A 12616-nucleotide genomic window follows, 5' to 3' on the forward strand; every position below is an offset into this window, starting at 1 on the left:
GGTTTTGCACTTACTATATGTTACTTGCAAAAACCAGTGCACAGTGCAGAATAAGTTCACTATCTTCCACTACAGGTAATAAGGTCTAGGGCCCACTCAAAAATAAATAAATAATTAACACAAAGCACAACCACAGCAGTGCACCCCCGACATTCAATTCCCCCTCCCAACACCCCCATCTGAGACACTCTCCCACATCAATCCCCCCTACATATGTATCCCCAAAAGGCCTCTATATATCCAATCCCCTCGAAGCTCTCCATCGGTCCCATACCACCAGGATATGGAAAAATGCCCCCTAGAGGAAGTACTGCAAGACTTGGTGGCCAATTTGGAGCCCAGGCTGGAGCAGAGGGGAACTACTCCTGACAGGGACCCCTGAGCTATTGATGGAGACCCCCTGGGGTGGGAAGCAGTTTGGGGTGGTGGAAAAAGGGCAGGCTCTTTAGGGGAAGGAAGTTTTCTTCAAGGGCAGCATTTTAAGATGGGGGCAGAACAGGGCTGGTGGATGTATGTGGGAGCCTCAAGGGAGGAATGCATGTATAGGGGAGATTAGATTTGAGGGGATGTTTTAATGGTGAGGGCTAAGCAAAACAGCAAAAGTAGAGGCTGACAAATGCGCAAACCAATAGGGAGATAATCTCAAAAAACAGTTTATTCAGAATATTCATATCAATATCAAGAACCCGACACGGTCCGTGTTTCGGCGCCAAAGCGCCTGCCTCAGGGGTCACAATCAACTTTCTCTGAGAAGAAGGTGATAGGCTTGAATTCCTTTATGTATGCAAGTAAATCCACAAAGAGAACAAAGGAACAGCCAACTGATCAGCTGACATCGTGAGGTGGGGTGTAGGAAAAGTGTCACTGCACCTTGTATGACAGCAGCCACTTTTGAGGTGCCAGTAAGTGCAACCGTGCTAGTGGCAGTCGTGATAGATAGAACACAATACCATTCCTCACCCTAACTTTCACAACCAGCCACACCTCCAACCTAACCCAGTCATGTCTGTTTCCCGCCTAAGTAAAGTAACTAGAATTGGTTTGGTTCTACGCTCTTGGTTTTAATGCAGAGTAAGACATTATTACTGCTACAAGCTAACAACTAATACAGAGTAAAACCTGTGCATATTTAACACAGTTTAGTAAAAGAGCCCCTTAGACACCTATGTTTGATGGAAAATAGGGAACAAATTTAGGAACCTAACTCAGGAGCTTAAATTTAGAAGCTCTATATTAAAAAGAAGTTGAGTACCTAAATTATGTACCTAAATTAGGCTCTTAAAGTTTTTGCCCAATTTCCAGCAATAGGTTTTCCCTGGCTGTTTTAAGTGAAGAGGGAATCTTCATGGAGATTATTTTGATGTTGTAGCCTTTCTGTTTGCAGGATTCAGTCAGCATTTTGAGATATTTATCTCTGTCTCCTGGGTCAGAGCATATACAGTGGTATTATGTGGCTTGGCTGTGTATAATGGACTTTTTTTTTACATGTGATGAGTATATATTCCAATATTGTCATCTTTTGCTCATCTTGTCCTGATCTGAGGAAGAAGGTTCTGGCCTTTGATAGCTAGTCAAAAAAAATGTATTAAGTTAGTCCAGTAAAAAAAAGGTATCATCTTTTTTTCTTTTCTTCTTTTATTTTATCTCAATATAGCGGACTAACACAGCAATCTCAATAATTTACCACGAGACTTATAAAATAATGTTCTCCGAACAGCTGAGACCAAAACTGAACTTTCCAGACACAATAACTGTCAAACTGTGGCTCTGGAAGCATCATGGTAAAGGTTGCTTTGCAGCATCAGAACCTAGCACCATGAATTCTGGTTTTATCAGAAATGCCAAACAATGTCTTCCAAAATAAGAACCTCATCCAAACTGCCAAGCATATTGGTAGAGGCTTCATTTATTTATGTTTCAATATTTAGCCTGTCTTCCCAATGCCGTAGCAGGACATTAACAGCTTGTCACCACTGATGTAACTACGAATTCTGCTTTATATCAGAAATTCTAGAAAGTCAAGCCATTTCAGATCGGCCAAGTCTCCTGCACTCAGTGGGAGACTCCCGCTTTCATGGGTCATCTCCCACACGCCCACTGGGGAGCCAAGAACTCCCACTTAGCAGCCTCTCCCTTCATCAGCAGCAGGAGATGTGTTAATAAGACATTATCTCCTGCTGCTGTTGGTAGGGGCGGACTGAGACTTTCGCTCCAAATATTGCCAATTTGCGTATGGCAAAGTTTGAGAAGAAATGGTTACACCAGTCTCCACAGTTTGAGTCTATTTTTTTCAGGAAAAGATTCATAGACGATATTTTTTTGATCTGGATAGAGGATGAAGATTCCTTAGTGGAATTTGTATTATGGCTGAACAGCTGTGATCGCGCTATACAATTTACACATAAGAGCTCAAGGTCTAATATTCATTTTTTAGATGTAGAAGTGGCACGAAAGGATAATAATTTCCAAACTAAATTTTTTTAAAAACCACCGACAGGGACAACCTCCTTCAATATGGAAGTTGCCACCCACGTCAATTAAAAGACAGTTTACCATACTCCCAATTTCTTAGATTTCGTAGAGTTTGTGTTGACGAACTTGATTTCAAGATTCAAGCCCAAAAAAATCAGAAAAGTCTCTGGTTAAGAGAGGCTACCCATCTTCAGTGGTTAAAAAAGCATATTTCCGTGCTAAATATAGCAATAGAGACTTATTGTTGCAAGACACAGGGAGATCAACATCAGAAGACGATAAAGTGGATACTTTTGTTGTGCGCTATGTGATGGGGGGAGGAAGTGGCAAAAATTATCAGAAGAAATTGGGATATTATGAAAACGCACCCGCTGTTTGAGGATCACCGGTTACGGTTAGCCTTCTCTAGAGGACGTAATTTGAAGGACCTATTAAGTCCAGCTGATCTTCCGTCCAGTGATCCTGTTATGTCTGCAAGAAAAAGACATTTTAAGTGCGGACATTGCAGCACCTGTGATATCACTCTAGAATGTTCAGAATTCATCAACCCCATAGACTCTAAAATATATAGTTTACCTCTTGTGAATCAAGGAATGTGGTTTATTTGTTAAGGTGCCCTTGCAATAAACTATATGTGGGGAAGACCGCAAGACTACTCCACACTAGAATGGTCAAACACAAGTCCTGCATTTCTAGACAAAAAACAGGAGCCCCGTTAGTAAAGCATTGTGTTAGAACAAAACATGTGTTTGGAGATCTGAGATGCTGTGTGGTAGAGCAAGTGAGAACATCTATGCGAGGAGGGGACGTGGATAGACTATTAACAAAGAGACAGCAGCGCTGGATCCACTGTCTTAAAATTTTAGAACCCAAAGGTCTGAATACCTCAGTGGAATGGAAAGTGTTTTTGTAATACAACTTTGATTTTAGAAAACAGCACTGATCTTTATATAATAGCATTGATTGTTGTGAAGCACCATTGACTTTTGCAAGACAGCATTGGTTGTTCAATAAAGCTTTTTGAACAACATAAATGAAGCATCAGTGTTTTGATTGGCTGAAGCCAGATCGCCGTCTCTGTATAAGTTAGGCGCCATTTTGAAAATGATTTTGTCAAAAAATGCTGCTAAAATAATGGCAGGTATGGTTTTTGCTCAAGTCTAGCTATATAATTTTGTACTGTGGTGGTCTCACGATGTTTTTGTTTTCCAGATCGTATATGAGCACAAGACACAAGCAGTCAGGTCCCTTGAAAAAGTCGGTGGCGAAACAGATCCCCATCGGGATTGCTGCAAGAAGTTAAGTGCTGGTTATTTGTGCTTGAAGAGTTGATTTCTATTTGACATTTTAATTGCAAAGAAAAAAGTTTAAAAATGGAGGTTTTTTGACCAATGATTGAGCAGAGTACCTATTTGGTTCTTAAAATTGTCTGTACTGTGGCACTGAGCACGGTGGGCTTCTGAGGTCTTTTTTCCTCCTAAATATATACATAAAAATTAAAAAAAAAAAACCTTTAAACAAAACTTTCAGGTGCTAAGTCTGCATATATTCATTGTGTTTGCACCACAAGAGTATATGAAGTATTGTGCACAGTGTTGGATAAAGCATATGGGGAACAGACTTATAGATCTCAATACTCTGGAAGAAAGGCAAGAGAAGGGGGATATGATAGAGACGTTTAAATATCTCTCTGGCATTAATGTACACTACAAGAGGTGAGCCTTTTTCAAATGAAGGAAAACTCTGGAATGAGAGGGCATAAGATGAATTTACAAGGTTATAGGCTCAGGAATATTCTAAGGAAAAGTTAGTGAATGCATGGAATAGCCTCCCAGTGGAGGTGATGGAGACAAGGACTGTATCTGAATTCAAGCATGGGACAGGCACGTGGGATCGCTCAGGGAGAGGAGGAGATAGTAGATGCTGAGGATGGGCAGACTGGATGGGCCAATTGGCCTTTATCTGCCGTCATGTTTCTATGTTTCTATTATGAGATATGTGAAGAGCTAAAAGTATCAAGCCAGGGTCATACTAAGGGATGTGAGTGATGTAACCACGAAGGATGCAAGGGAGGCAGGAGCACCCCAAACTACTCCCTGTCCATTGTCTCTTCTTCTTGAGCACGGCGCAGTGGGTGGAGCAGTGACACCAAAGTGTGTGTCACACAGGGCGCAATTCAAGCTCAGTACAGATCTGTATTAAGCAGCCAAGGATGAGAGTAAACATGCAGTGGTCCAGGGACAGAAGGCCAGCTGACTAGGAGTATAATGTGGCCTGCAAGAGAAATACGCTTTGGTTGACAAATTCTGTTGAAAAAAGCAGAAAATTCTGTAACAATTGCCAAATTCTGCAACAATTACTGTGACTGGAAAATCATGGGAAGCTATGGGTCATAACCATATCCTCTATTCCCGCTTTAATTTTGGTTTACATGTGAAGAATAGGAGAAAATACTTTTTTCTACTGGAAGTAAAAAAAAATAAACCTCACTTGACCATTCAACAAATGTTTGTAAAACTAGCGTACCCATGGACCAGCAAGCTGTGACGTGCTACAACAGTACCTGTTCTACAACTTCGGATATCAGTCATAAAAGTCTAGAAGTTGTAAAAGGACGCTCCACCCACCTTTGGCTGAATCGTCATATCCAATGTGTCTTATTGTGTCTCGAACCACACGCTGATAATCCACAACAGCACGAGAGGTAATTTCTCCACAGAGTAACACCATTCCTGTTTTACACACAGTTTCTGGAGGAAAAGCCAAGAAAGAAATTAAAGCAAAAAAACAAGCAAACAAACAAAAACAAAACAAAAACTGTGGGGGAGGGCATTATAGGGCTCAGCATAATATTACAGTAGTTTTGCTAAGTGAATAAAGAGGCACTGACTGAAATTTCAATCGTGATGCAGAGGCTGCTGGAACCCTACAGACCATAGATTTATTGAGGCATGTGCTTGAAGATGAGCAGTCTAGTCCTGCAAAGCTTATGCTCAATAAGTCTGCAAATATATCTATTGAACTAGCTTTATACAGTAGAACACCAAAACTACTGTGCAAAGGCTAGACTTTGTCATGGCCCAGCTAAAGAAGTCTCCCCTAGTAAGACAGTGAAGTCTCTTTTCTAATCTGGAATATTATTATTATGATTATTATATAATTGATAAATGTATTTCCCTCCATATCATCAAGGCTTATAGCAAGTTTCAATTCATGAGTTAAAGTAACACAAAATAGAAACAAATAATCGGTACACAGTACACAATAAGAAAATATAAGTAAGAGGGTTCTAGGTCAGTTCCCACCCACCAATTCCCATCTGGACAATTCCCACCTAGAACAATTCTCACTGAACTAATTCCCACCACACCAGAGAGGATAATTCCCACCCATAACCCCAAAAATACAAAATGCACAAGGCAAGTAATCTCCCTCCCTTTTCTCTTCCAGATCACTTGGAGGGGGGGCCAGTACCCCCTCATCCTCACCCACAACATTATCTTTTACACATCCCTTTCCCCTTCCAGACATGCAGTTCATGTGAGAGGGGGCAATGCCCTCCACACCCCCCAAACTAGGTTTCAACCTAATTTATGTTTAATCCAGGATCTGTCATAAAAAGTAAATAAATAAATAAATAGATAAATACAAACTGCAGTTCATGTGGAGGAAGGGCAATACCACATACACCCCTAAACTAGGTTTGAACCTAATTCAGTCCCTCAAAATGACACACTGATTACAATTTACTTCTCTACCTATGCTCCCCACACACCCCAAACTAGGTTTCAACCTAATTCATGTTTAATCCAGGATCAAAATGTCATAAATAAGTAAATACATAAATAGATAAATACAAACTACAGTTCATGTGGGGGGGCAATGCCCCCCCACACCCCCAAACTAGGTTTCAACCTAATTTAGCCCCTCAAAATAGCACACTACGATTTATGACAAATTACTATTCTACCTATGAAAAGTTATTTTATTATGTGTCCTCTGTGTACATCCGTATGCTGCTCTAACCTCCTTGTTCCAGATGCCATTTTTAAAAATGCACCACCAGGACTTATAGGACCGATATAAGAAAGAAGCATAAGTACATAAGTAATACCATACTGGGAAAAGATCAAAGGTCCATCGAGCCCAGCATCCTGTCCCCGACAGCGGCCAATCCAGGTCAAGGGCACCTGGCAAGCTACCCAAACGTACAAACATTTTATACAAGTTATTCCCAAAATTGTGGATTTTTCCCAAGTCCATTTAGTAGCGGTCTATGGACTTGTCCTTTAGGAAACCGTCCAACCCCTTTTTAAACTCTGCCAAGCTAACTGCCTTCACTACGTTCTCCGGCAACAAATTCCAGAGTTTAATTACACGTTGGGTGAAGAAATATTTTCTCGTATTTGTTTTAAATTTACTACAATGTAGTTTCATCGCATGCCCCCTAGTCCTAGTATTTTTGGAAAGCGTGAACAGACGCTTCACATCCACCTGTTCCACTCCACTCATTATTTTACATACCTCTATCATGTCTCCCCTCAGCCATCTCTTCTCCAAGCTGAAAAGCCCTAGCCTCCTTAGTCTTTCTTCATAGGGAAGTCGTCCCATCACCGCTATCGTTTTTGTCGCCCTTCGCGGCACCTTTTCCAGTTCTACTATATCTTTTGTGAGATGCGGTGACCAGAATTGAACACAATACTCAAGGTGCGGTCGCACGATGGAGCGATACAACGGCACTATAACATCCTCACATCTGTTCTCCATACCTTTCCTAATAATACCCAACATTCTATTCGCTAGCCACAGCAGCACCCTGAGCAGAAGGTTTCAGTGTATTATCAACAATGACATCCAGATCCCTTTCTTGGTCCGTAACTCCTAACGTGGAACCTTGCATGACGTAGCTATAATTCGGGTTCTTTTTTCCCACATGCATCACCTTGCACTTGTTCACATTAAACGTCATCTGCCATTTAGCCGCCCAGTCTCATAAGGTCCTTCCGTAATTTTTCACAATCCTGTCGCGAGTTAACGACTTTGAATAACTTTGTGTCATCAGCAAATTTAATTACCTCGCTGGTTACTCCCATCTCTAAATCATTTATAAATATATTAAAAAGCAGCGGTCCTAGCACTGACCCCTGAGGAACCCCACTAACTACCCTTCTCCATTGTGAATACTGCTCATTTAACCCCACTCTCTGTTTCCTATCCTTCAACCAGTTTTTAATCCACAATAGGACATTTCCTCCTTTCCCATGACCCTCCAATTTCCTCTGTAGCCTTTCATGAGGTACCTTATCAAACGCCGTTTGAAAATCCAGATACACAATATCAACCGGCTCCCCTTTGTCCACATGTTTGTTTACTCCTTCAAAGAATTGAAGTAAAGCTACGGTTGGTAAAAAAAAAGGGTAGGGAGGGTGGGAAATGACCAGGGGAGGGGGGAGTCCTTGGTGGGAACTGTCCCCCTTAAGTGGGAATTGTCCCAGTGAGAATTGTCCTAGGTGGGAATTGTCTCAGGGGGAACTGGTGGGTGGGACCTGTCCAGGTAGGAACTCGCCCGATACTAAGTAAGAGTAATAACAAACACAAACAGCATATACTACATAAAAGTAAAGCCAACAACGATTATGATTAGAACTAAATTACAATACTATTTCCTCCCCTCCCCACCTCCTCACAGTCAGCTGTTCTGACATTCACTACGTACTCCACATCAGGGAAGTGAAAAAGCCTGCTAGAACAAACAAGTCTTCAAACCTTGCGGAATTCTTACTATCTTTGCAAACCCCACAGCTGGTTCAGTAACACATTCCAAAATAGTGGTGCATAGCATGAGAAAGCTCATTCCTTAGTTGCCTGATGTACTCAATGCAAAGGACAGGAAGGCATAAATATTTTTGTGAACCTGAATGAAGAAAGAGAACAATCGCATGCCCAGTCAAAACAGCAGTTAAGCATTCTGAACTCAGGCCATGCAACAGTTTAAAAACCATCATCAAAACTCTTATACTTAATTCAACAGGCAACCAGTAAAGTTGTATCAATGCAGGGGTCACGTCTAGAAATATCTAGAACTAGACATGTAGCCACATTCATTACTAACTGTAAAAGTTTCAAAGTGTTTATCGGTAGGCCCCCTCACTGGGGTACTCACAGTTGCTGCATTCTTAGACTGTGCCTTCCTCTTTTTCCCCACCATGCTAGTGGAAAAACAACCAAGAAGCCACTCCTTGGTGCTCCAAGGGGCCTGGCATGCCCTTTTGGCTGCGCACCGCAGGCATCGCTGCCCTTTAAGGTGTTCCGAGAATGCAGTTGATGACATCACTTTTCTGCGTCGGGTCCAGGCCCAGCTGAAATCTCCAGGAAACAATCAACTTTCAACACGGTCTTGTTCTCCTCCCACCAGCACCTCCTCCAGTAAGCACACAGTCCCCAGAAAGCACAGGCATCACTGCCCTTTAAGATGTTCTGAGGGCGCAGTTGAAGGCGTCACTCTCCTGTACTGGATCTCGGCCCAGCTGAAACCTCTGGGCACAACCTCCAACATGGCCTTATTCGCCTCCCACCAGAATGCACAGTCCCAAGAAAGCATAGGTGTTGCTGCCCTTTAAGGTGTTCTGAGAGTGCACTTGATGACATCATTCTTCCACATTGGGTCCCTGCCCAGCTGAAACCTATGGGAAACAATCAACCTCCAGTGCAGCCTTGTTCTCCTCCCACCAGCACCTCCTCTGGTAAGCACATGGATAAACATCTTTTGTCTATAACTGATGGAAGTCACCAGAATATTCTTGTCTCCTCTGATGGAGCTTCAGTTAGCTCGCCAGATAGGACTCCCCCACCTACGCCCATTCCCTCTTTATCTACTTCTCTTCAATCTACTAGTCTTGTGATGGAGGAAGGAGAAGTTGTGGGAGCCTAGGGGTTGTCAGTGGAGCCCTCCCTGTTGACTGTGAAGTCTAAACTTGTTTCTCTGGTCGCTATGGTGGATGTTTCTATTCCTGAAGCTACTCAAGACATAACTTTGCCAGATATTTGGGCAATCGTCTCCAAGACTGAGTCCATGATTTCTCAAGTGCATCAGCTCTGTAACTTCACCCAGGATACTGTGCAGAAATTTGAGGAGATTGATAAACAGTATATGCTGATTGAAGTTCCAAAACGTGGACCCTCAAATTGTTAATCTTCAGGCAGCTGGGGCATGGCGACTAAAGATAGCCTCTCTGTGAATTTTGGTATACAAAGGCTTGAAAACTCATTACGCTCCAGGAACCTGAGGTTTTTGAATTTTCCTCAGAATACGTTTTTGTCGTCAGATATTTTGCTACAACAATATTTTAAAGAGGTGTTGAAACTATCTCAATTAGAGGAAATTATGATTTCTCAGAGTTATTATATTTCTCAACACTCTCAAGCAGTGAATTTCACTGAAGGTGACATAAATACCTTAGTAGAGTCAAGTTTAGACTCGACTAATTTCTTGGAGAGTTCAAATGATATAATTAATACTCGAGCCACTCTTCTTGTTACATCAGGCCCACCCAATCTTGGCTCAGGCCCGCCCACCCACCTGCCAAGTCTGTCTTCCACATTCAGCGGGAGACTTCCGCTTTGGCGGGTCATCTCCCGCACTCCCGCCAAAGCGGGAAAGTCTCCCGCTGAGATGATCCTCCGCCGCTACATCTCTGTGAGCACTCAGCAAAAGAAGAAAATGAAGCGCGGGGCCCAGGCATGCGCTGTCGGCTCTGCCGTCCTCTGCCCCCACTGACGTCAATTTCCTGTAGTGAGGGCTGAGGACCGGCAGACCAACAGCGCATGCCAGAAGGCTGCTGCAGTGGCGGCCCCGCGCTTCTGTGTGTGTGTGTCTCGTGCCCCTTTGGAGTTCAGTTGCCTCACGCAGTCTTTGTCGCCTTCTGTTGAAGTGGGCTGGCGCATGCGACCGCTTTTCAGCAGGTGTCGCATAGGCCTCGGCCCCAGCCTGGCGTTACACTCTCGGGGCGGGCGGTAGTGGTGTTACCGGAAGATGGCTCCACGGCTGCAGCTTGAGAAGGCAGCCTGGCGTTGGACGGAGACCGTGAAGCCTGAGGATGTGGAGCAGGAGCACATCGAGATGGCCTACAGGATCTGACTAGAGCCCTGCGTCCGGGGAATATGCAGGTAACCGCGTGCAGCCTATACAAATGCGAAAAACAAAAAACCCAAGGCAGAGACAAAAACTAGCCAGTGCAGCAACCCAGAGTTCCATCTATTCACTTTTCAAGAATGCAACTGAATGAATAAAGTTGACGTGGATGCCTTGTGCATCCAGAGAACCAGGGAGAGAGAGAGAAAGGGGACATGCTGGATGGAGGTGAGAGGGGAGAAGCTGGATGGAAAGAAAGAAGAGTTGGGATGCTGGATAGAAGAGGGGTACAGAGAGAAAGATGAATGGAAAGATGGTGGGAGAAAGAGGGGACATGGAAAAGGACAGGGGAGAGACAAGCTGTTGGGGAGAAGGAAGGGAAGCAAGGGGGAGACCCTGGTTGGTCAGATGGAGAGAGAAGCAGGAGAAATGCTGGATGAAAGGAGGGAGAGAGAGGAAAAATGCTAGAAGTAAAGCACAGTACTCATGCCTATATATATATATATATATATATATATATATATATATATAGTGCCCACCCATATTAGCTCTGGGCCCAGCCAAAATGTCAGGTCTGGCTACGCCACTGGCACTGACTCCTCTCTCAAGTTATACAGGTACATTTTGGCTGTGTATTAACTTATACAAACAAAATTTATCCATTTTCTAGCAGCAAATTTTAAGAGCAAAGCACTTACATAACAAGGACTCAATTGCTGACAATCAGACAGGAATAAAGTAAGGTCCATAAAGATATAGTGAAATCCCCCAAATCAAACAGAAGGTCAGTAGGATAGCAGGATTTCAAAATAAGTGTTGAGGGCTTTCTGAACTTATGAGTCATTAAAAAACAACCTTTACAAATCTTGATAAGGATCAAGTTACTTAGTAGCATTTCTTATTGATAGTAAAGTATGAAACCACTGTTGAGATCTCCAGGATAAAAAGAAAAATTGTGTTTTCCTTACCACAAGCCACCTTGGCATCTGGATCTTGCTTCAGATGAGCATCCAGCACCGCATCACTGATCTGATCACAGATTTTATCTGAAAGAGAAGAAATTACCATTGGACGTTTTAGTCAAACAAGGGCAGAACAGAGCGGAGAAGGTTTATCTTTATTCCTTTGAAAGCCCATTTCTTACCTCTGCTTGAAAAAAAATCACTGAGGCTGAATAAGTACTGAAAAAGTGTTCTCTACTATATGGCCCCTTTTACCAAATGTGGTGAAAAGTGGCCTTTGCCAGAAGCGGAGCCAGGTTGACGGCGCAGGGGGAGCAAAAGCGGCACGAGAGCGGACTTCCACCAGCGCCAGCCAACATTTTCAATGCAACACGTTGAGAAAAAAATAGGCGCCGGCAGAACTCCATTTGGGGGAGCTGCCGCTCCTCTGGTGCCCCCCCCCCTTAGCTACACCACCGGCGTGTGCTTACATGGGTCATTCCTGCACGCTAAGGCCTATTTTTTGAATTAATGGCCATGCGCCAATTTTCCCAGTAGCGCGTGAGAACTTACTGATATCTACTTTGTAGGCGGTAAGGGCTCACACGCTAACCGAGTGGTAATCGGTTAGCTCACGGTGATATACCTGTGCTAACCGATTAGCACCGTACACGCCTATTCTCCACCTCAATCCACTCCCAGCTAATAAACAATGACAAATAAATATAAGGATGAGTTCTTAACTACCCCATAATCTTCCCTTCTCAACACCAATACTTCATATAAAAATGGGAAATGAAAATTAGTAATGGTTTAGATATTCTTCTGAATTTCTTTCCAAAATGAATGAATCTTAGGACAGTTCTACCATGTGTGATCAAAATGGTTTATGGTTTATTAGAATTTGTTATACCACCATGACTAAGCTCTTGGTGGTTTATAATAATCCAAAACAATCAGAAATGGAAAAGAACTACAAAATTGATAGAAAAGTGGACAGAACAAGCATTCAGGGAGGTGAAGAAAAGATGAGGGGGGAGGGAGAGGGCAGGAATTAAACTACAAGAGAGAG

General features: G+C 43.0%; 1 protein-coding gene across 1 annotated transcript in view; it reads right to left on the reverse strand.

Moving 5' to 3' along the window:
- Nucleotides 1-12616, reverse strand: part of MAT1A (methionine adenosyltransferase 1A) — a 96350-nt gene that overhangs the window by 49351 nt on the left and 34383 nt on the right. The window contains exons 2-3 of the mRNA XM_030203265.1: nucleotides 11572-11649; nucleotides 5100-5222 (exon numbers count right to left, since the gene is read on the reverse strand). Coding sequence (XP_030059125.1) covers nucleotides 5100-5222; nucleotides 11572-11649 — 201 coding nt within the window. The remainder of the gene's footprint in view (nucleotides 1-5099; nucleotides 5223-11571; nucleotides 11650-12616) is intronic.

Source organism: Microcaecilia unicolor, chromosome 5 (genome assembly GCF_901765095.1).
Source record: "Microcaecilia unicolor chromosome 5, aMicUni1.1, whole genome shotgun sequence".
NCBI classification, from domain to species: domain Eukaryota; kingdom Metazoa; phylum Chordata; class Amphibia; order Gymnophiona; family Siphonopidae; genus Microcaecilia; species Microcaecilia unicolor.